Source organism: Carettochelys insculpta, chromosome 19, assembly GCF_033958435.1.
Source record: "Carettochelys insculpta isolate YL-2023 chromosome 19, ASM3395843v1, whole genome shotgun sequence".
NCBI lineage: Eukaryota > Metazoa > Chordata > Testudines > Carettochelyidae > Carettochelys > Carettochelys insculpta.
The window spans coordinates 13,834,892-13,860,387 of NC_134155.1; the positions used below are offsets into that span (position 1 = coordinate 13,834,892).

General features: G+C 47.0%; 1 protein-coding gene across 1 annotated transcript in view; it reads right to left on the bottom strand.

The window, feature by feature from the left end:
* Nucleotides 1-3,567: 3,567 nt before the first annotated feature.
* The window catches only part of CUX1 (cut like homeobox 1), a 420,256-nt gene continuing 398,327 nt past the window's right edge, over nt 3,568-25,496 (bottom strand). The window contains exons 21-23 of the mRNA XM_075013971.1: nt 12,030-12,110; nt 7,475-7,539; nt 3,568-6,108 (exon numbers count right to left, since the gene is read on the bottom strand). Coding sequence (XP_074870072.1) covers nt 6,048-6,108; nt 7,475-7,539; nt 12,030-12,110 — 207 coding nt within the window. The 3' untranslated portion in view covers nt 3,568-6,047. The remainder of the gene's footprint in view (nt 6,109-7,474; nt 7,540-12,029; nt 12,111-25,496) is intronic.

Consider the following 25,496-nt stretch of genomic DNA (forward strand, 5'->3'; position numbering starts at 1 on the left):
GTTCGAAGCTAACTCCGACGAGATGATACCAGTCATTGAAAAGAAGCACGCTGCACTCCTGGAGTACAAACGCTCACCAAGCCAGAGTACCCAGGAAGCACTTAGAGAGGCCAGAAGAACAATACAGCAGACAGCCAGGCACTGTGCCAACAACCACTGGCTCCAGCTATGCAGCAGCATCCAGACCTGTGCCGACTTTGGTAATCTGAGAGGAATGTACGAGGGTAAGAAGAAGGCATTAGGACCCACCCAGAACAAGATGGCACCTCTGAAATCCAAATCTGGTGAAGTCATTGCTGACAAAGCCAAACAGATGGAGCGCTGGGTTGAGCACTACTCTGAGCTGTACTCACACGAGAATGTTGTGGTTGACGCAGCCCTCGATGCCGTCGAGCTCCTACCAGTAATGGACAAACTGGATCAAGAACCGACTGTGGATCAACTGAAGAGAGCCATCGACAGCATTGCAGCAGGAAAGGCCCCTGGTCAGGATGGTATACCACCAGAGGTAATCAAGTGTGCCGCGGACACACTCCTGGAACCCCTACATGAGCTACTGTGCCTGTGCTGGAAACAGGGTGAGGTTCCACAGGATATGCGCGACGCTAACATTGTAACATTGTATAAGAACAAAGGAGACAGAAGCGACTGCAACAACTACCGTGGAATCTCCCTCCTAAGTGTCACTGGTAAACTGTTCGCTCGCGTCATCCTTGGCAGACTCCAGAAGATTGCTGAGAGGGTGTACCCCGAATCGCAGTGTGGATTTTGCGCAGAAAGGTCTACCGTTGACATGGTCTTCTCTCTAAGGCAGCTGCAGGAGAGGTGCAGGGAGCAGAGAAAGGCACTCTACATAGCCTTCATCGACCTGACCAAGGCCTTTGACTTGGTCAGCAGGGATGGTCTGTTCAAACTGCTCCACAAGATAGGCTGTCCTCCACAGTTACTCAAGATGATCCAGTTGTTCCACGAAGACATGAGAGGAACCATCCAATATGACGGCGCATTATCGGATGCTTTCAGAATCAGGAGTGGTGTCAAACAAGGGTGCGTGCTTGCTCTGACATTCTTCGGGACCTTCTTCGCACTCCTCCTGAAGCATGCCTTTGGATCTTCAACAGAGGGCATCTTGCGGCACACAAGATCTGATGGGAAACTGTTTAACCTTGCAAGGCTGAAAGCTAAGTCTAAAGGTGCGAGAAGTCCTCATCAGAGACATGCTGTTCGTAGACAATGCTGCTGTAGTGTCTCACACAGACGACCAGCTTCAAAAACTACTGGATCAGTTCTCCAAAGCGTGCAAGGACTTTGGGCTTACCATCAGCCTAAAGAAGACAAACGTACTCGGTCAGGATGTTGCTGAATCCCCATCAATCAGCATTGACAACTATACGTTAGAGGTCGTCCACGAGTTCGTTTACCTCGGGTCCACCATCACTGACACCTTGTCGTTGGACACTGAGCTAAATAGGAGGATCGGAAAAGCGGCCACAACTCTGTCCAGACTTAGCAAGAGAGTGTGGAATAACAACAAGCTGTACACTCACACCAAAATGCAAGTCTACAGAGCCTGCATCCTCAGCACCCTCCTTTATGGCAGCGAGACTTGGACCCTGTATGCCTGCCAGGAAAAGAGGCTGAACGTCTTCCACTTGCGCTGCCTCAGGAACATCCTCGGAATATCATGGAAGGACAGAGTGACCAACACCGCCGTCCTCGAGCAAGCTGGAATCCCAACCATGCACACCCTCCTCAGGCAGCGTCGACTCCGCTGGCTTGGCCACGTCCACAGGATGAATGATGGAAGGATTCCAAAAGACATCCTGTATGGTGAGCTAGCCTCTGGAAAAAGACCTCCCGGACGCCCCCAGCTGCACTACAAAGATGTCTGCAAGAGAGACCTCAGAGAGGTAGACATCGAGCTGGACAACTGGGAAGAACTAGCAGATGACCGCAGCAGATGGAGGCAGGGGTTACACAAGGGCCTTCAGAAGGGCGAGATGAAGATCAGACAGCTAGCAGAGGAGAAGCGAGAGCACAGAAAGCACAATAAGGACTTGCCAGACACCCACTACATCTGCAAGAGATGCAGCAAGGACTGTCACTCTCGTGTGGGTCTTCATAGTCACAATAGACGCTGTAAATGAAGTCCTCAATTGAAACTTTAAAGGGCGCGATCCATAGTCTATGCAGACTGAAGGATGCCTACTAGTGCCTAGGGAAACTGAGGCACTCACCTTGTATTACTCCAGCAGGAAACACAGGCAACCTAAACAGAAGAATAAAATCCTCAACTCCCAACCTGCCCCTTCAGCACCCTTCCTTCCATGAACAGGGTTTTGCCATGGCAAATGCACATGTGAATATTGCAGGAATTCTCTCCCACTGACAAAGCAATACCCGCTCATTGGTGGTGGAAGCATTTTGTCGGCCTTGTCACTAAAAGCAGTGTACTATAGACATACCCGTACCTCTGCGGCACAGACTAAATCAACCCACTGCTGGGAGAAAATCTATCTTTGAAAGCTGATGGTTACGAGTCGAACTCTGATTGCGTGATGCCTCGCGACACGTTTCCCTTTTCCACTCTGCGAGGGTGCGTTCGTAGGGGGAGGTAACCAAAACAGCTGCCTGGCGCAGGAGGAGGAGGAGAACTGGGCGCAAACAACTCCATCCAAAACTGGCCTGACCGTCTAGCACTTGGAATGTGACAAGTAAAAACATGCTATTCCTTTGTAAGATGCCTGCCCACCTGTGCACTGGGTCTGTGCACAGCCAGTGTTTCTCTCCCTCCTTGTTCCCATTTAATCCATCCTTAACCAGCGAACCAACCAGATAACACTGTCTACAGCCTCGCAAGATGTGAGAATTCCTCTAGTCTCCAGAGAGCCGGAGGCTGCCCGTATCCGCTTGACAGAAATAAATGAGGAGACATGCCTGTAAATGGCTGAAGTGTAAAATCTGTGTCTGGTCAGGGATGAAAGGAAAATTAGAAAGGGAGAACAAAATCACCACCAAAATTGAGCAAAAACACACACAACTAGTTGGGGGGATTTTTATAGATTAAAAAATAATAACCTTTGACTCCTCAAATCTGTTTTAAAATACAAAAAGTAGTTTCTCATTCCTCCCGGGAAGCCCCGTGAGCAAAGGGAAGGGAATTAAACCAACCCAGAGGCTGCTGGTTTGAGTGCAGCCTGGCCATCTGCTCAACTGGAGGAACCAGAACTGTCTTCAGGCTCCAGCCATGCAAGAGGCAGAGGGGCACTGATGATATTAAAATGACCCAGCCCCATTCCATAGTACTGTATTTTCACCTTCCTGTCTATACCTAGCAAAGAATATTTCATCTCAACGGTAGCTGGCCCTAGTCTTCACACAGCAGGGACCAAGGCTGCCTTAGGGCTGGAGGTGCTGCTCCTTCTGACTTCATATGACCTCAAAGAGTTACTTTAGCTGTTGGACTAGATTTCTAAAACCAGCTGGAAACATTGGCCTCCCAGAGCGGCAAAATGAACAGGGATGCTTCTTGGTTGTGAAAAAACAGAACCACAAAAGGTAAATCAGTCTTGGTGCATTTCTAAGTTTATTTGACCATATCTTGCATAGCTCAATAATACCTATTTTAAACCATTCATGGAAGATTAAATGTGCCAAGTTCTAAGCATGTTTTGCAATTCTAAAGCACTCAGTATAGCTTCTGAGTAAAGTAAGTTTGACTTTCTCTATGAAACCTAAAGGAAAATAGCTAAACACAGCAAATATCCCACTTCTACCAAGACTGCTCTTTTTAGAGAGCACATCAAAACACCTATTTATTCTGTCTATAAAGATTATCACCTTTTGGACGTGAAAAGCACCCCTAACTTGCTCTGATCCTTAGAAGCTCTCGTCTAATTTGCAGGTCCAATCAGGCAAGTGCTGAGCCCCATGTGCTGCCTCTGAAATCCAGGACAGTTGGAAAGTGCTCTACACAACACGCAGATATGATGCATAATCTCTAGAAAACCAGAGTCCTCTCAGATAAAACTGCCTCTTAAAAATGCTGATAAACTTTGCTTTGAAGCAGCAGCACAGACCTGAGCTGGATACGAATCTGTGGAAAATGGACTGTGTTTTGATGGCAATCTGTGAGAAACACTCTAGTGAGTTATTCAAAGAGAGGAAATAGGCTGACAGCAAAGCAAGTGCTGCAGCTGGGACAGCCCTCCTGCTTCATAAGAAATAACTGCATGTTTACTTAGAGTCCCATTCATTTTAACAAGCACACCAGGACTCAGGCCCTGTCCAGTTTTATGAGGCTGTAGCTCTCAGTGTAGTTGCAAGGGGTCTAAGCCTCCAGTATAATCATTGCCACATAAAACAGGATTCACACTAGTAGCTTACTGGTGCACATCCCAGTGTGGCTGGATGAGGGATTTATAGCAGTGTAATCACATCCACTGCAGAGTTCTCTCTTCTTGAGCTGCTCTCTGTAGGCAGGTGCCAATTAGTCCTTGGATATTATCTTCATTGCAATTAATAGTTTACTGTTTTCTATAGGCTGATGCGTAGCTCTTTGTTGCTCATGGCATATGGAACGCCTTATCGTTGCCTGCTTATTCTATTTATAGACCCAAATTTATCAACACACGTGTGGTTAGACAGGTCTCTGCTGTGCAATATTAACCATGAGGCAATGTTGTTTTGGACTAGAATGGGGATTTTAAATGAGCAAGAATGGACCAAGCTATTAACTATAAAGAAAAGTCCTGATCTGGCAACCTACTGAGTGCTTGCAAGGACCATTGCAATAATACGGAATGTAGAAATGTACACATTCTATATAAATCAGCTTTTCATAGATTTTTTTTTGTCCCCAACTAAATCAATGACTTATTAGCAGAGCAGTCACATTTCCCCTGAGATAACCCACTGTCAACAATTAACTCATTCAAGCTGAAGAGCAGCTGAGAAGGGTCAGATGCTTGCCAGCCATGCTACAATGCAAGCAGGTTTGTTCATCAGACAGCTTGCATTATGCTAATATATCCTTTGCAGCAAAGCAGCTAATGCACAGCAGAAGCATTTCTATTATCCAAGAGTGCCCACTGTCCTTCCATTGAGCTCCACGCTTATTAGCAACACTTCCCTCATGCCAATTAAATCCTCAACAGAGCCTGTTTCAAGTGTAAGTCAGTCTCCAGTTCAATAACACCAATAAAAAAGCCTGTCTGCTTTTACTCGACAGCATGCTCAAAGGCCTCAAGAAATGCCCATTAGATTAAATACAGAGATGAGCAAGATCTTAATTCAATAAGAAACATAGCAGGACAGCAACACCTCAACAGTAACTTCCTGTCTCTGGATGACTGACCTCTCAAAAGGAAAACAAACAATCTATTGCAGGATCTTACAACCAGCCATTTCAAAGTCTAATAAAATCTATACTCTTGGATCACTCACTCAAGATTTATGGAGCATGAACTTTTTTAAAAAATATGAAACGGTTTAAATTTCACTTTTCCCTATTTCATGGGAGGCTTAGCCAGGCTCATGTGCTGAACTTGAAAGAGATTAATGAGGTAAGGGTCACATAGAAGTAGGGTACCAAGCTGTTCCCCAGCTCTCAAAAGCTACAAAGATGTTAACTTTCAACAGAAAAAGTCCCCTTCCTCCTACAGTTTGGTAAAGCAAATCTAAATGAAAAGAGGATGAACTCTTCCCAACTATTTACTCTAGAGATTCCTAAAGCTTCGGACACCAGCACCCAAGGGAATATACAAAAGTCCTATGATTCCAGATGGAACTGCTTCCTTATAGTTTGCAGAACGACACTTCATTATTGCTGTGTCTAGCCTACCCGTGTTGAAATGGGGAAGAGATCACTGCCTCTCAATCTTACAAAGCACAAAGATAATTCTTAGAAGGTTCAGGTAAAGCGGCTGTGCCTAGCTTTGTGTGCAGTGGTCACAGCAGGGGCACAAAATGTGAAAACAAGTGTGGCCAAATGCTACTGATGGAATTAGCATTCCCGTTGGGATGATGAAGGGCCTCAAATTCAGCCCTCACTGCCACATGTCACCATTGTCTCCATTCTCATGGAACTTGTGCAAATGATCAGCATATCTGAAAGGAACAAGATAAATAATGAATCAGCACAAAAACCACAGCAAGACACCACACACACTGAAATCAGTATGAAGCCAGACACCAGCTGTCATAATCAGCACCACAGACTCTTTTACATGACCAGGAAATCCCTGTGAGTCAGAGCAGCTGAAAACAAATCATGGGACCTAATAAATACATGGAGATACACATCTCATGGAACTGGAAGGTCATAGAATCCAGTCCCCTGCCCTCTTGGCAGGACCATGCACCCTCCCCCCTGCCTTTTTTTTAAATCTATTTGCCCCAGATCTCTAAATGGCTCCCTTGAGGGCTGAACTCACAGCCCTCGGTTTAGCAGGCCAATGCTCAAACCACCAAGCTATCCCTTTCCTCCCCTTGAACCTCAAATCTTTACACACATGGGAGCAGTGCAAAAAAAATTTTTTTTTGTTCTGCTAACAATTCTGAGAAAAGAACTAGCAAAAAAATTGGTGACTTTTTCTGGCAAACTGAATAGTGGGGGGGGAAAAATCTTACTTGAGGTTACAATAAAAATAAAAATTGACTCAAAAGAAAATATTTTGTTTTAATTTTTAAAAAATTCTCTAAAAATGGAAATTAATTTTGAAACAAAGTAGTTTCAAAATGGCACATTTTTATTTTGGGGGGATTTTTAACTGAAAACGTGGTGATTTGACAATTTCTCAATGTGGCATTTAATCAATCTACATTTTTCAATGAAAGAAAAATTCTATCTAAAAATCTACCTTCGGCTTTATCCCATCCTTACTTACGCGAGAGGGTTACTTGTGCTCACGCATGTTACAGGATCAGGCCTGCGGTTACTGAAAACATTCCTCTCCAGACTTATTGCTCTCTTGTATATTTGTCATGCTGCAGCTAATTTCAAAACAGACTTAACACATTCTGCTCTGTATAGTCTGTGTGAGGATGGGCCACTGGGCTTCTATGTTTATTCTCTTAAAGGTTTGCAGGTCTAACTGCTCCAGCATGCCGAACTTTTGTGCATGTTCACCAGGAAATGAAAGCTTCAGTTACATCTCTAAAAGCTCATTAGCTATTGCTGACAAATGTGTCGTGATTAGAACGTAATGAACAAATTGTTGATGCACAAGAAGGAAGAAAATTAAGCTTGCTCTGGCTAATGCAGTCAGCTTTTACTCCTGGTACTAATGGCAGTAGATGAGACTGATGAAATAAGGTGCTGTTCAGAACAGAACTGCACTTTAATGAGGCCTTGTGTGTAAAATGCAACTGCAAGCCCAGATCGGCTCTGGTGAAATCACAGTGGTTCCTTTTCTCAAGACAGTGGCTGTTTGGAAATCTGCACTGGAGTGACTCATCCTATGTTCATACATACTTCTTAGCACAGTAAGCAGTGCAGTCCCTCCCCACGCTCTCACTCCAAGCTGTTTTGTAGAGTACCTGGAAAACAAGAAACGCTGTTAGTGGTTTTTCCACTGCAGTGGGAGGCCCACCATGTGTTTACATTCCACCCAGCACATTAATACACCTGTGACCACCTTCTCTACTCCTCACAGCATAACCCACCAACCCGACTTGAAAGCCCGTCTGCGATGCTACGCTGCTTTACATGACCCCAGGGTCTGATTCTTCCAGTTCTACTGGAAAAAGGGTCACTACAGCCTTAAAGAAATAACTTGTCTCCACCAGTCGAACACATGCAGAGGCAGGCTGGGCAGAATATCAAGTACGTGCTTTAGATACGCGTGCATCTCTTGGTTTTCTTAGCCGTAAGCAAAGTATGTTCAAGTGGATTGATTTCAACGTGGTCAAGAATATGAAATTTTTCAATACATGATTAAAAACATATTAAGGAAGAGCTGTGTGGTAAGAACACTTGCCACTACGATGAGATATTAAGCATGCCTCATTGTTACACATTAGTGTTGTTAATTTTTGGAAAACAGAACGGAACCACGAACTTCAATTTCTTTCCCTTGAGTTTTAGGACTTGGATTCATTTGGCGTTCTGTGATTTGCAACCTGTAAAGTACATAGGGTCTCTGCAAACAGAGCAACTTAAAGGGAAGGAAATAAGGGCACAGGAATGGAAAGGCCAACAATATGTGAGTGGAGAAGAACTGGGGGATTAGGAGAAGAGATGATGGAGCTGTACCGATCTATAGATGCCGTGTGAAATGAACAACAAAGACAGCCTGGTTCAGCAGGTCAGAAACTGGATTGGGATTTGGAGGTCCTGGATTCTAATTCTGGCTCTGCCAGAACTTGCTTTGAGACCATGGGCTAGTAATTTAACCTCATGGAGCCCCGTTTACTCTAATCAATAAAACTGGAATATGGGCCCTTGCCGGTGTTGTAAAGCATGCTGAAAACCAGGAATGAAAAGTGGTTTTCACTCGATTGTTCACAGAGCCACCAAAGCTATGCTGTGCTTTTCAAAAGCATTTCTCAAGCCACAGCAATGCTGCCTTGTGCCAACCAGGAAGGCTCTGTTCCTTTCTGATATTGCTGCCATTTCCTGACACCCTTCAGAAGAAGGAAAGCGCAAGTCTCCGGCCTCTCCAGAGACCTGATGTTCAGATGTGCTTGGGGCCCACAAATCCAAATGAAATCAACAGGACCTTAATTTACTCGGTACCTCTGAAAGTCAGCGATCCCTCAGTCTCAGTGCTATCTGCTGACATGTTTAGCTTGTTGGTAGAGAGGCCAAACCTAGACCCACATGCCTTTTGCTTCCATGAATGAAGAGCAGAGCTGTAGCGAGGTGGCCTCTGTTGAATGTCTCGTTAGTCTGTTGACATCACTGACAAGCACAATGTGGCTGCAAAGGCCAGCAGAAGCCTTCCGCCTCCGCTGCCGGAGCTGATATGCTAATACCTTTGTGACGTGTAAGACGGTATTATCCTGTCACTGGGGCAGGTCTCTAATTCTGCAAATACCACTCAGCAGGCCTCCCCATTAGGGTTCATTGGAATTCACAAAAAGGTGAGGGAACAAACGATTTGTGGGAAGGAAGCCAGAGTCCTTCATCTCCCTCCATCTCTTCCCGTTAAGGGGGAAGATGTTTCTCAAATGGTGGAAGTGGATCAGCCAGAATCATCCAGCCTGTTGGTAAGTGTCTGTAAGTGCCTGATCCAAAGACCATTAGTGTCAAAGGACTTGGAAGCCCTGGCTTTTTAACACTGAGACAGAATGAGATTATCCCAGCCTTGCAATTCGTATGCCCAATAGTGTTTAAATTTTAAAAACTTTAAATGTGGTGTAATAGTTTATTGGTGGTGCTCTTGGCCCCAAGATGCCAGCAGGCTGGTTTTATTCTGACAAGACCTGGATAGAAACATAGGCATGCGAAGTAAGGCTGTGCATGCCTGGTGCTGCAACACCCCAGGGTTTTGCACCCAGCTTCCCTATTCTTAGGCACTGCTGACTGCTCCAGGCAGCCCCTGTTGGATCCTGCCAGCCCCACACACTTTGCTGGCCCCAGGATACTGCTGCCTGCTGGCCCAGGGCTCTCTGCAGCTGTCGCAAGCTGTGGCTCCAGCGTGGGGCACTGAGGGTTGCCAACTCTCGTGGGCTGGACACCTTTTGCAGCAATGGTGACGGGTCCAGGAGAGTTTGCAACCTGATCTCAACAGGTCTAACAGGTGCAACTGAGCCCCCAACTCCCAAAATAGTTCCAGAGCCTCTGGATAGAAATATTTGCACTATTTGTTTGTCTTCGATCTTGTCCCATTTAATCATTGATGAGTTTTTCCTGCCATGACAGATAAAGCCCGAGAAATTCTGCACGATAACAAGGAAGGGAAATTCTGTACATAAAATTTTAAATCAGGACAGACTGAAAAGCGCAGTGCTACTGAAAATACAGGCTGGAGGTCTGGGCGTCATCTCTTAATGCCTCCCGCGAAATGCACAGCAGCATTATCGCACCCCTGGAAACAGTCTAATTCCAGAAATATGATTCAGCAGGCCTCCAAATTAGGGTAACTGAAATTCACAAGGCTGGAAGGGGTGGAAACCCAGCTGTGAACACAACACTGAGCACCCGGGAACTTCCAGATTGGGCCCTTCTTTATCTATCTGGCCTTAGTGGGCAGGCAACCAGCTCCACTAGATCATACTGGAACCACACATCTTCTTCCAGGAACCCCATTAAAGTCCATAGAGCTTCCCGCTTGGCTCTGTTCACAGCAATGGGGCCTCATTGACTGGGAAAGATCAATTTACAGTTAGCAGCTTCCCCACTTTGGAAACACAGATCAGCCAGAACACATTGGGAGGAGGATTATTGTGGGGGAAAAAAAAAACGACTGGATCAGGGTAAAGCTGCAACAAAAAAAGACAAATGAAGTCCTAGACCCAGAAGACTGTAGCAAGCACATCGTTATCCCTTCCTTCTAGTTAGGCAGAGAGGGCCAGCACTCCAAATGGCTACGTCTAAGGTACTGTCTGTTGGCTGATCACCACTTATGAAGCAGCTGATCATTGCTTGGTCCAAAGCACAAGGCATGCAATGCTCCTGCTGTAGTGTTTGTTGGTAGTGGGGAATACAGCGTGGGTGGCTTTCAAAGGCACTAAGACCAACACAGCAACTAGACAGGGTCACCTTTATGGAATATTTCTAGAGACCAGTAACTTTTCTACAGAATTTTCATCACACACAGAATTCCATAGACAGGCCATCACCCCTTATCAAACCCCACAGCATGATCTAAAATGTCTAGAGAAGTTAAATAATCGTCTAGTCATCCGTATGGTCCTGCTATGGGATATTAAACCTGCGTCAGTTTTAACACGATTATGGTCCATAGGACTTTCCCCACAATGGGATTTGAGGTTAGTATCTCTGGAAAAGGAGACACTGCAGTGACCTAATAAAAACTTTTCAAGTTACGAAAGACTTTAAAAGTGGCACAGGGAGGGAGGTTGTTATGCTAGTAAATGTTTAGAAACTAAAGGGACTAGAACGAGAATTTAAAAATATTGAAGTTAGGAGAATTTACGAATCAGTTGTAGAACTGTATCCTGCAGAGGGCAAGGGAAAGATGGACTAAATTGCTGGGAAAGGCACAGCCTAGGCACCAGCTCCATTTGTTTCTGAAGAGACTAAGGCAGGTGGAGAGAAAGCAGGAAGTGAGCTAAATCACAGCGAGCTAAATGTAGACCAGTACGCTGGGTCACAGGGACATGGCTCATTTTTAAAATTTCTTGCACTCTGAACTTCATGTTGAATGACTAGATTAATAGAAGCCTTCAGTGTCCCAGTTAGTGGACTGATTGCCCTAATGCTGTCAAGTTGCAGGAACTGCACAGCATACATGCATTTAAATAGGACTAAATGCTGTGCAACTATCTGAAAGTGGATGTAGGAGACCAACCCTCAGCAAAATGCCCAGTTTTGAAGCACCTCAGTGTGCTTTGCGGCCTCTGCAATAAAAACTCTGAAGAACTCAGTCGCAGAGTCCATTGGTTCAGGCTTGCAGGACTCATAGCTGGAGTTCAGACTGGGGCTCTGGCTCCGAGACCTTCCGCCTCACAGAGGTTCAGAGCCCAGGCCTGAATATCTACAGTGCAATTTTTAGCCTGAGTCCACTGACAGCTACAGGCTTTTATTGCAATGTGCCCTCGCAGCCAGATCAGGAAAAGACATTAAGAGACACCTGGGTTCTAGTCCCAGGTCTGCCACCCACTCATCGTGACTCCACATGAGCACTTTCCACTTTGGTGTCTCCATTTCTCCATCTTCTTGGACACATTGTGTTATGCGCCCCTGGCTCGCACATGCCTTTTGGTGCACTGGTGCATGAGCTGTTACACGCATGGGAGAGGCAAGCACGTCTCCTGACTAAAATGAAAAGCTAAGCTCTTTAAGGGGCATTCTCCCACAGTCATAAGCACCCGTTAGTTCCACTTTCCCATGCAACACTTACCAGGAAGACCAAGCAATGCAGCAACAGCGTGTAGAAAAAGGCAATGGTGCGAGCTGTCTTGTTGGACAGGATCAGCCGCCCCTAGAGCAAGATCAGAAGGTGAACCAGTCAGTCCCATTCAAGTAAAATTACTCTGGCTATATTTTTATTATTAACCACTAGAGGGGCTCCACCTGAGCTCAGGACGCAAAGTGCTAGGTACAGCATACACACAGTAGGAGACAATCCCTGCCTTACAAGAGCTTCCAGTCTAAATGGCCAAGACAGGCAAGGGCAGGGGGCAGAGAAAGATTTGGGTTCCCATTTTACAGATAGGGAACAGAGGCACTAAGAGCGTGTGACTCCCATGGCCAGGGTCATGCAGGGTCAGGGGCACAGCTGGCACGTGAACTAGGTCTGAGCCATCCTTCACAGGGTCCCTTCCTCTGCTTTTGAAGCTCCTGCCTGTAACGTGTTTGCTCCTTCAAGGCGAGTGAACAGACCTCAGTGGCCAACGAACACATCTAACAGGGCATGGGCCTGCCCTGTGGCACTGAGTGCTCTCAGCTGAGGTCCACCAGAACTGAGGGAAGCTAGTGATTCAGCAGGAGTCCTTCAGCACCATGCAGGTTTGGGCTCCCAGCACCCCCATGGATTAGGTTCAATCCAACATGGGGCTGTTACAGCCTGGGATGGGAAAACTCTGCAGGTCTCCAGACCTACCCCAGCACAAACGTATACGCCCAAGATGGTTAGAATGTTTTCACTGGTGCCCATTCACAGACTTCAGGCTCCATTTTTAGCGTATCGGCACAGATATGTTTGTACCCTAATGCTTCCCGCCCACCCCGTGTCCTTTTGAGTTCATGCTGTATTCCCAATCCCCGAGGCACAGGCCCTGCCATGAGGAGTCCCCTGCTGCGTCCCATTCAGAGTTAAGTGTCACACACATTTGTAACCTCTGCGCTGGAAGGATTTTGGTTTGCGATCTTCTCTCACTTGCCAGCTGATTAGAACAGAGCGAAGTGGGCAAACAACTCAGTCCTTGACATGTTGACAGACAGCTCTAAGCATTTACACCATACTCAGCAAAGACTGAGTCTTCACGGCAGATAGGGCCTCCTCCTTTTCCTCTGTGGACTAGTTTGGGGAACGCTGGGCTGCAGATTGGCCCCTCAGTTACTCTGTTCAGGCCTGGGTGGCTGAGGTCCATGGACTAGGCATACGCAGGCAGCAGCATGGCAAACTTCCCATGAATGGGCCACAGTCTTAACCCAACTATATAATTATTTTGCTTCCCATTTTACAGATGGGGAACTGAGGCTCCAGCAGCACAAGTCCCTTGCCCAAGGACACAGGGGGTCTGTGGTAGACCTGGCACCCGAACTACACCTGAGCCATCCTCCACAGGATCCCTCTCCTCTCCTTTGGATGCCTTTAAAGTTCCTGCCCTCAAGGTGTTTGATTCTTCAAGATGAGTGACCAGATCTCAGCAGACAAACAACACGTCAAACAGGGTGTGGGCCTGGTCCGCGGCACTAACATAGCGAGGAAAGGGTCATTTCCTGGCCCCGCTGTGGGGCCTGCCAGCTGGTGCCAAACATGGCCGTAGTTCTGAGGTGTAGATTCCTACCCAGAGGGACTGGACATTCCCAGCAGATCTCCTGCTGGCTGATATATGCTGATAACTGCCACTTGCTACCAGTCTGGGCTGCCTGCCTACAGGTGCTGGAGGGAAGGAATGCTCTGCATTCCAGTCCCCACTCCCTGAGCTAGCCAGAATGCCCGATATTTGTTTAAAGTTGTTCATTTTAAAGCCTTTCTTGCTTGTTTCACAGGTAACCTGCTCTTTGTACCTGGATGGGGCAGATCGTTCTTCTGATTACCTCTTCCTGTTTTGCAGAGCTCTCTCACTCTGGCCCACTTCATTTCCCCTCTCGCTGTTACTCCAAGCAGCCCCCCTGGGTGCTCCACGTACCATAAACAATGGCTCATTCTGTGGTTTATACCCCAGGCAGCATGTCACACACCTGCTCAGACAGACAACAGAGGCCTCAAGATATGATTGTGGGGTTGGTCCTTCCAAATCCGGAGCAACCTGGCCCAAGCTGGCTCAGGCCTTGGCAGCAATAAAAGACCCATGGACACTCAGTCACAGAGCCCAGCTGACCTGACTCAGGGTGTGGGACTAAAGATCTCAGGGCAAATGTTTGGGTTCAGACTCTGAAATCTGGAAAGGGCCAGAGCCCTGACTCCAGTCCGAGTCCCAACATCAGCACTGCAATTTTTTGCCTCTCAAGCCTGAGTCGTCTGGCCAGTGCTCTGGACTTGCTGCTGCAGGTGGATGATGCTTTTTTTAAACAACTAACAAAATCATCCAGAGCCCATGATCAGCCCAGGTGGTGATGGGGGACTTTAACTATCCAGATATATGCTGGGACACTAATACAGCGGGGCACAGACTATCCAATAAGTTCTTAGACTGCATTGGAGACAATTTTTTATTCCAAAAAGTTGAAAAAGCCACCAGGGGAGAAACTGTTCTGGATTTGATTTTAACAAATAAGGAGGACTTGGTCGAGAATTTGAATGTGGGAGGCTGCTTGGGTGAAAGTGATCATGAAATCATAGAATTCACAATTCTAAGGACTGGTAGGAGGGAAAACAGCAAAATAGAGATGATGGATTTCAGGAAGGCAGATTTTGGTAAACTCAGAGAGCTGGTAGGTAAGATCCCATGGGAGGAAAAACTGAGGGGAAAAACAACTGAGGGGAGAGGGCAGTTTTTCAAAGAGACATTATTAAGGGCCTAAAAACAAGCTATTCCCCTATGTAGGAAAGATAGTAAATATGGGCAAAGACCGCCTTGGCTTAACAAGGAGATCCTGCATGATCTCAAACTAAAAAAGGAATCCTATAAAAAATGGAAACTAGGACAAATTACAAAGAATGAACATAGGCAAATAACACAGGAATGCAGGAGTAAAATTAGAAAGGCTAAGGCACAAAATGAACTCCAACTAGCTACAGGCATAAAGGGTAACAAGAAGGCCTTTTACAAATATATTAGAAACAAGAGGAAGACCAAGGACAGGGTAGGGCCATTGCTCAGTGAGGAGGGAGAAACAGTAGTGGGGAACTTGAAAATGGCAGAGATGCTTAATGACTTCTTTGTTTCGGTCTTCACAGAGAAGTCTGAAGGAATGCCTGACATAGTGAATGCTGGTGGAAAAGGGGTAGAGTTAGTTTTTGAAATAAAAAAAGAACAAGTTAAAAACCATTTGGAAAAATTAGATGTCTGCAAGTCACCAGGGCCTGATGAAATGCATCCTAGAATCCTCAAGGAGCTGATAGAAGAGGTAGCTGAGCCGTTAGCTCTCATTTTTGGAAAGTCATGGGAGACAGGAGAGATTCCAGAAGACTGGAAGAGGGCAAATATAGTGCCCATCTACAAAAAGGGGAACAAGAACAACCCAGGAAATTACAGGCCAGTCAGCTTAACTTCTGTGCCAGGAAAGGTAATGGAGCAGGTAGTTAAGGAAGTCATCTGCAAGCACTTGGAAGGTAGTAAAGTGATAGGGAACAGCCAGCATGGTTTTGTAAAAAAACAAATCATGTCAAACCAACCTGATAGCTTTTTTTGACACGATAACGAGACTCGTAGATAAGGGAGAAGCAGTGGATGTGGTATACCTAGACTTTAGTAAAGCATTTGATACGGTCTCGCATAATATTCTTATCGACAAACTAGGCAAGCCCAACTTAAATGGGGCTGCAATAAGGTGGGTGCATAACTGGCTGGCTAATCGTACCCAGAGAGTAGTTGTTCATGGTGCTCAATCCTGCTGGAAAAGCATAACAAGTGGGGTTCCGCAGGGGTCTGTTTTGGGACCAGTTTTGTTCAATATCTTCTTTAATGATTTGGATATTGGCATAGAAAGTACGCTTATTAAGTTTGCAGATGATACCAAGCTGGGAGGGGTTGCAACTACCGTGGAGGATAGGGTCATAATTCAGAATGATCTCGATAAATTGGAGAAATGGTCTGAAGTAAACAGGATGAAGTTTAATAAAGATAAATGTAAGGTGTTGCACTTAGGAAGGAATAATCTGTTTCACACATACAGAATGGGAAAAGACTGTCTAGGAAGGAGTACAGCAGAAAGGGATCTAGGGGTTCTAGTAGATCACAAGTTAAATATGAGTCAACAGTGCGATGCTGTTGCAAAACAAACAAACATGATTCTGGGATGCATTAGCAGGTGTGTTGTGAACAAGACACGAGAAATCATTCTTCCGCTCTACTCTGCGCTGGTTAGGCCTCAGCTGGAATATTGTGTCCAGTTCTGGGCACCCCAATTCAAAAAAGATGTGGAGAAATTAGAGAAGGTCCAGAGAAGAGCAACTAGAATGATACAAGGTCTGGAGAACATGACTTATGAAGAAAGGCTGAAAGAATTGGGCTTGTTTAGCTTGGAAAAGAGAAGATTGAGGGGGGACATGACAGCAGTTTTCAGATATCTTAAAGGGTGTCATGAGGAGGGAGAAAACTTGTTCTTCTTGGCCTCTGAGGAGAGAACAAGAGGCAATGGACTTAAGCTGCAGCAAGGGAAGTTTAGGTTGGACATTAGGAAAAAGTTCCTAACTGTCAGGGTGGTCAAGTACTGCAATAAGTTGCCAAGGGAGGTTGTGGAATCTCCCTCGCTGGAGATATTTAAGAACAGATTAGATAGAGGTCTATCAGGGATGGTGTAGATAGTGGTCAGTCCTGCTGTCGGGGCAGGGGACTGGACTCGATGGCCTCTCGAGGACCCTTCCGGTCTCAGTGTTCTATGATCCTATGATTCTAGGGCTGTAGAGAAGCACCCAATGACACTCCTGAGAGGGTGAAAGTTAAGCATGTGCCTAAGTGTTTTGCTGGATTCAGCCGAGTGCACAGAGCCAAGTGAGTTCAAGCCCCACATGCAACTGGAGGGCTGACGGAGGTGAGGATTTCAGGGGGCTTTCACACACTGACTTCTGCAACCACAAAGCTCAGATCCAAACACACCAGAGCAGTTTGTGTCTGGATCCAGCAACCCAGACATGTCTCTAAGCAGGTTTCATAGCTCACCTAGATAGAGTGTTTGCATTTACATGGTCTTTCCAGCCCTTTCACTTGTCCTCCTGCTGGGTTCAGGGAGGTGGATATTCTAGGTTGCTAGTTAGTTAGCAGCAGCTTATGAGCAGAAAATAATTACTGGCAAAATAATTGTGCTTGGCTTCTATGTGCCCTTTATATAGCAAGTGCCAGATTAGATCAGACCGTTTGGATAGGCTCCTTGCCTCTGACAGAAATCACTACCGTGTACTTCAAAGCCAGATGCAAAAAACTCCGCAATGTGGTTATACGCCAAGCTTTCCGCCCAGTCCTCTCTCATCCAGGGGGGCATCCCCAGCTACTGCTGTGAAAATCCCTTTGAAAGAAAAGGCTGAGCTACTGAGCAGGCAAGAACTTTGTCCAATACACACTGCACAAGCCCTGCCAAGAGCCCTTCTGCCCTTTTGTCAGGCAGCGTCTGCCCAAATGCCTCTCCTCAAGCCGAGGCAGAGAAGAGACGTACATCTAAAATCCCTCCCTCCCAAAGCCTCTTGCTAAGGTGCACCTGTGAACCCCTCCCCTGCAAAGTCTTGTGTTAAAGACCCGGCTTACGCTTACAGCTGCCACAAAGAATTCACTTTTAGGGCCAGTAATCTGGGCTGATAATGCAGCTTAGCGCAGCCCCTCTGCAGAGCCTCAGACCCAACAGCCAGGGAAGCAGTGACTGGGTTGAGGCTGTGGAAGGCACTTACTGTGCTCAGTCCATGTGCAGCTGTATCACACACGGGGTTTGGAAGCAAGAGCAGGGCTCTGTGAACGATGACCACACCAATTCCCAGGCTAAATACCCAGTGCCGTGGGAGAGAGCAGTAGGGGGATCCAGGCAGCAGGTATGGAGGCTGGGGCTTTGCACTCCTCTTGGTCCCTGGGTTGACATGGGCTGTGCCCAGAGAGGGAGAGCACACAGCGTTCAGGGTGCCAAGAGGCCCCTCCTGCCTTTACCGAAGGACTGAGTTTGCATTTCCCCAGTTTACTTCCCTTGTTTTCCGATTCCCGTAGAGGAACTGCTCACATCTAGTCCCTGAGCTGGCTGGGCACATGGGAGGCACCTTTCATCTGGGGCTCTCCCTCTGCTGTGCACTGGTGGGCAGTATTTTAGACAAGCTCCCTCTCCTACAAAGCAGGAGGTGGCCTGCTGGGATGCAGTTCTTTTCCTTTCGTAACTAACGTTCACCTTTTCCCATCACAGGTTGTGAAATGGGCCCTGTGCAGCCCCTGCCTGAGCCTTTTCAAGGGAAGTGACTGAAAAAGAAAGGCACGTTACATACGTGCCATGAAATCTGTGCTGGACAGCCATGCCTGGAGGCTGGCAGCCTCAGTGTGTTTCCAGCCTGGGCATCTCCACAGCCGTGCTAAAAGGCTTCAGTTTTGACCCAGGGGATCACTGTTACAGATGAGAGGGACATTCATCCACAGTGGCCCTTGAATCCTGGCCAACAAAGATGTCAAGGCAAACTGTGACATGGGCACCTGTTCTTACTGTGTTGCCATTGAACTGGTTTCTTGGAGAGCACCATCAAGCAGCTGCCAGGTGTTAATGATCTTCAGTCACTTATGACCTGGGTCACATCTGAGCTGGTGACGAAGATGGGAAACTCCAGCGCCCACTCCTGTGGGATATTTGGCATGGAAGGAAAAACCTAGCCCCTGATCTCCAGGGTGGGGGTTTTACAAGCGTGGGGTGGGAATGCAGCGTGGCTTTCATAGCACAGAAAGAGTCCTCTCAAAAGTCAATTCTCATTTTAGTCTCCAAATGCCTACCAGGGGACTTCACAGGCTGGAATTAAGGAACCAAACCCCACAATTCTTTACTGAGATCCTTTCAGCTACTCAAGGCCATGAAGATCATGCCTGAAACCAGCAAAATTATAGAGTTAAACATTCTGGAGGAATAACTCCCTTAAGTCAGTTTTTGTAAATGAGCTGCATGAGTTCATGGCACGCTGGCATTCCCCTTTACCTATATTCATATTGCCATTTGTTTGGACAATGTGGGAACAGTGCAATGACAATATGGCTCTTAATATGGCGTATTTTTGTTTTCATGGCTATTGCTGCCAACCATCACAGGCTTAACCCCTTTCAGACTGGACTTGCGGTGCAGTACAGCCCTCAGCCCAGCGCCTAAGGCTGCTAACATCGAAGTCACACTGACGTCAAACCTTGTGGAAAGCGAGATTTAAACTTGAACTCAGACAATGTATTTTTGCGGGGAGGGCAGCAGGTGTTTTGCTCTTGACTTCTAAGACAGTAGAACCAGGCTTGGAGAGTTAGGTTGACAGGGACAGCAAGATATTGCCCATGGGCTGGTCACATGGCACTGAGGTCACCAGTTCTCTGCCCTCCTCCTCCCCAAGGAGGCTCCACCTCAGACAGTCCATAGCAGCCCTAAATAGACATGTGTATTTTAATGGAAACGTTGCATTACCACGTATCTTTGTATTTTCCTGTATCTTTTCACAGGAGCTTTGTACCACTTTGAACCTTTGTATTCTTCTTTACAATGGTTATTTAGCAATCAGAGACACTTTGTACCTGACTCCACACTGTGCGTAAGACTCCATTTTGAGGGCTATGATCTGGTGTATTAGCCTGTAAACCTTGTGCTGTCTCTGTGTGAGGATGGGTGTGTGTGAGATCCATCTGGAAGTGTGAATGTGGGTGCTCAGGAAGTTACCCTTTGGGGCCTGCCTGTGTGGACAACACACACTTAATGGACAAAGAACAATGAGAACTGAACTCTACAGCAGTGAAGGAGGAGTAGCTCAGTGGTTCGAGTGTTGGCCTGCTGAACCCAGGGTTGTGAGCTCAGTCCTTGAGGGGGCCTTTTAGGGATCTGGGGCAAACAGATTAAAAAAGGGACAGTGCCAAGAGGGCAGGGGACTGGGCTCGATGACCTCCCAAGGTCCCTCCCACCCAGGGAGGAAGATGAAGTCCCATCTGCAGGTGACGAGTCTCACAGAAACCTGCGGCAGTGGGAAGGATCAAACCCATCTGCCATTGACGGGTGACTCAGTGCCTGGGACAGAATCAGAACTATGGACTAAAACCTATAAAAGATGTGTGCAGCACTACAGAGTTGGGTTCCTCGTCTCGTCAGCATCAGAGCATTGATCCAGATCAACAGAACCTGGCTCCACGCTCACATCTAATCCATCTGGCCAATGGATTAGAGTGAACAACTTTTGATAACGATAAGAAACCACAAGACGGTGTGTTTGTGTGAGTAAACTATGTACATTATGTGCCTGTAATATAACGTTGCTGTATTCCCAATACACGTGGTGTTCTTGCCTTACCCCTCGACAAAGATCCCTTGTGCTTCTTATAAGCAAAACAAGCCCCCTTGGGTTTAGAGCAGCCCTAGCTTTTTCTCACTAACTCCAGCTGATGTTCAGAGGAGCCACGAGCACATATCCATTGACCAGGAGGCCATTCCCTTGCCAAGCTCCAGATCCTACAAGCCACATCTAAGAGACCTGCTCTGATTGAGATAACTGCCCACTGGCAGAACGTCCAGGCACTTCGAGTGGTGCGATCGCGGAAACCAAATCAACGGAGGCTGTGCTGTCAGGTGAGTCAGCCACAAACACACAAATAGGCACCTTGCATTTAGTAGCAATGCAGCCAACAACCCACTCTGCCAGCTCCCTCCTCCTCCCACTGTGCCAGGCACACAGATCTTACTATTCCAGACACACAGATCCTCTCAGTACCCACAGAGGGTTTGTGCAGCTTCTCAATGAGGGAAGGAGGAGGATGGGCAAGGGAGCATTGTCTGCCAGCTGATTTAGTTTTGCAAGGCAGCTTGAACAGCTAACAGGCCACCAGATGGCTGGTGTTACTAGCTGAAAAAGCAATTGGCAGCCATATTGCTGTACAACTCAACAACATGCCGTGTGGGGTCAGAAGGCAGAGGTAGGACAGGCGATAGGCAATTCTGGGGTAAAAGGCTCCCAGAGACCTGGGCTATTAATACCAGAAATATAAATAATCAATCTGGCTGATGTTTCTCAAAGTTCACTCTGACCACTTGGACATATCCCCTGGATTCCAACTGCAATTGGGTCCTGTACCCTAGGGTACTGTGACCAGTGACCTCTCCAGCTCTCCTGGGATGGCCTTGAGCTCAGAGCCGAGGTTAGTAAGCAGTGCCTTTTTTGTGCCAGTTCTGAGAACGGCACCTCAGCAGCCCCAGCCATGGGATTGGCTGTGGGTGGGTTGCTGGCTGAGTACAAAAGAGACACTAGTAGTAAGTAGAAACATTAGTCCAGTGGCACTGTCTCCACTTGTGCTCCCTAGCCAGATAGAATTCTGTTGTACAGCCCCTAGCGTAGACCAGGCTAATCTGCATGATAAGGCTAGGCCACCCCAAGGATTCATTTTTCTCGACTCCAGCTTCTGGCAGGAGGACACAGCACCTGCTGAGAGTGCAGGCCTACCTCCGCCTTGCAGGGCCACAGCTTTTCTTTCTGAAATGTGCTTCAACTTGATATTTAGTAGGAAACCTCTGTAACCAAAGCTGCTCTGCCCAGCGTGAGTGCTGGTGAAAAGCAGAGCTGAGCTACGAGGGATCATGCTGGAGAGAATTCTGCTATCTGCCTTTTGGAAGCTCATCATCCTTTCTCCATTGTTCTCTGTTCCTCGTTCTTCTCATGCCTCACCCTTAACTTCCCATCCCACCCCTTTTTGGATTTAGCCTCAGGCAAGGCCTGGATCACATTCCCGTCTGCTCCCTTTCACTACTTTACAAGCATCCTTATCTCCAGTCTTACCCCCTTCGAAAAGAGACCTTCCTTCATGCATCTGACAAAGCGGGTCTTTGCCCACAAAAGCTTATGCTCCAAAATATCTATTAGTCTATAAGGTGCCACAGGACTTCTTGTTGTTCTTTACCTTCTGGTCATTCCTGCAACAGTGTGCCTTGGACTCTGCACACACAGTTATGCCATGGGTCAGCTCGGTATTTAATCTCGCATTGTAAAGCGCTGGGAGGCAGTGTGCGCGAACGATGCTAGATAAAAAATAAACTAAACTGAATTTTTGGGCTCTTCAACTGAGTTAGACGGACTAGAAGGACAGCACTGTACAGCCTGGTTCAGGATCACCCTGAATCATTTGGAAAGTAGAAGTGGAGATATTCTACAAGACATCAGTAAAGCCAGAGCCTTAGGGATTTACTACAGTGTGCAGGGATGGCAGTTTTCCTCACTTCAACATGACCACAGGCTGGCCCTTGGACATTTTAGCTGACTCCAGGAGTGGGAAATCCTGAGATTATTTTCAGACAAACTGCCCCTGAAGTCCATGGCAAATTTGTCCAAGAAAGCAGCTCTGGAGATGGTTCCCCACATAAATGTCAAACAGCATTCAGGTACTAAGATGTCCTCTTTGGAAACAGATTTAGTGTCAAGATTTGTGAGGGACTCACACTGACCTGGGAGGATGCTGGATCCCAATCTGAATTCCTGCCAAATGGCATTCCATTTAAGGCAGAAGTGGGATCAGGGCTGTCTCCAATAGCGACACTGCCCTTATATTAGTATTTTCGTTTTCAACATACAGCCTGAGCTGTGTATCTATTTCATGCTTCTAAAGAAATTCTTAATATAGTTCTGCGTGATGTTGGGTTTCCCTTTTCCAATCACTCATTTTGCTTCTCACTGTCATTAATGTGTTTCCTGGTGTCCAATAGCATTTTTCAAGCTTTTCCTCTAGATAACGAAGTTATTTGCCTTGTTGTGCCTGGAGTTCTCGGAGCTGTTGGTCCCCATCACTACAGGACTGTGGGATCTGCCTCTGTCTCTGCACCTGAGATCACAGAATTCTTGCAAGTTGCATCCATTGGTCTCTTGCTCTACTTGGGCTCAGTGCTTAGAGTACAAAGGAAACCAACTGCCTTGCCATTTCCCTCTCTTGTGTGAATCCAGTCACAACACAAAGCACAGGGGAAGGAGGCCAGGTAGTGGAATGCAGATATCACATCAAACATGCACAGTCTACCGACGATCATTGTGCCAACCAGAGTCAACATGGTTGATGGCATCACACCTGGATTCACTACCTGATGCCTGATTTGGCTCAACCCAGCAAATCCATGAATCTCTGGAAGAGTCCAATGCAGGGCTTCAGGTCGGGTTGGGTGTGCCCTCCTTTGCACATTTATGGAGCATTTGGGCATGTGGAGTGCCGGTGTGTCTTTGTCCTTACTGGTAAAGTGGCCAGAAAGCATGCTGAGTTACTGCTGAATGTAATGAACAACTGATGGAAGGTCAGATGTCTGAGAGACTGTCACACTTCACACAAAGTCAAGCCAACTTGTATGCAAGATTTGGTGCCAACAGCAGATGGAATTTCTCTGGCCACTGAAAGTCAGCTGTCAGAGGGACTGGGTGTCTGAGTGGTAGAGCAATACAGGTAGCACATAGGTATGATAGCTCCTGAACTTCGTCTAATTGCAAACATGGTTTTGCATCCATAAGTGAGATATGGATCCCAGGCAGCAGGTGGTGAGACCTACTTATTGGAGGACACCCAGTGTGCTATAAGAGTTGGAACTCTGTTTATATCCCAGTTAGGTGAGCTCAGCAATACTCTCCATAGAGCTCAATCCCACCTGCACCCATGGCTTTGGTGGCCTAGCTCTGAAATTCTGGATTTGTCTTTGGCCATGACACATTTGATCCCATCATGCAGTCAGTGTCTTGCAGAGCTTGGAGGGCAGGGCTGATATTCTCTGACTTCTCTACAAGCAAGGCAGCATTGTAAACATAGTGATCAACCTTGATCCTCATGTATGGAGCAACAAGTCCTAATATCCAGTCGATAGCTTGACAGACTAGTGTTGGGTTGAGAATACATCCCTTGCACACACTTGAGATATGTAGCCAAAGCCATGAACCAACCACAGAACCATGGAACACTAGAACTGGAAGGGATCTCGAAAGGTCATCCCAGGCCCATCCCTTGCCCTCACGGCAGGACCAAGCACCATCTAAACCATCCCTGACAGATGTCTAACCTGCTCTTAACTATCTCCAGTGATGGAGACTCCACAGCCTCCCTTGCAATTTATTCCAGGGTTTAGCCACCCTGACACTTTGGAAGTTTTTCCTAAAGTCCACCCTAAACGTGCATAGTTACTCTAGTACCAGTGTGAAGATTTAACAGAACACCTCGAACAACACCACATTTCAATGTGAGCCAAAGAGGTGACCCATCAACCAATCAAAGTTGCCTTGATGTCAACATACGCTATAAGAAGATTGGGGGGGGGCCTGATTCTCAGTGCAGCTGAGCCAGAAGCTGGAGGATAAGGATCTACTGTGATCGTCTGCCAGTGAAACTCGACAGCTGTGGATGATCATGTCTTAAGGAGCAGCTGCATCCTGTCAAGCACAATGGGAGCAAAGGCATTTCCAAGGGCTGAACGAGATCAGTCTGTAGCTGCTACCCTCCATGCCAGATCCTTTGCCCTTGTACAGGGCCACTCTGACGCCATCTTTCTGCTCGGCTGGCACTCTGCCTGATGCTCCCATTTTTCAGAACGGTTCATGCAGGCTGATGCTGGCAGGTCCCAGGGCACCTTTGAGATGCTCATGTGGAATAAGGTGATTGGATCTGGGCTCCAAGGCAATATGCTGGTTTAGGGTTTGTCTGTACAGACAGCTCATGTTCCAAAGTGGGGCAGCTCAAAGCGCATTTGGGAGTTTTTAGAGCACAGCAGCAGGGCCCATGTTGTTAGGTTACGTCTACACTTCGTGTGTTGAAGCATGGATCTCCCAGAGTTTGATTTCGTGCATCTGGTAAAGACGCATGAAATCCATCTCTCTGGGGTTGGCAGTAGACCCCCCTGTACTCCTGCTCTGGCAAGGGGCAAGGGAGGTCGATTGGAGAAACGCTCCCAATGCCCTCCCTCAGTGAGGGCAGACCTTACAGTCGACTGTGGATATGTCAATTCTAGCTACGCAATTGCTGTAGCTAGAATTGTGTATCTGTATTCGACTGTAAGGTCTAGTGTAGACCATGCCTTCGCAGGCAGCAGGCTAATGCGAGTTCAATTTACACCCCAGCTTGGCACATGCTGTTTGTGCAAACAAGATCTTAATGAGTGAAACGGACAACCCCTGGCTAGTTCCAGCAACGCTACCTGCTGCTTGCTTACAGTTAAAGGGCTCCCCTGTTCTGCTCACGTGGTAAGTGCAGATGCCAATTTAACAACCACTTGTGCGTGTTGTGTTGTAAACATGCAGCTGCAGTTTGTTGGCACTACAAAGGACCAGCGATGGGAAAAAGTACCAGAAACTTCAGGAATCCCAGGTAAAAGTCGGGGGAGATTTGGAACCTCT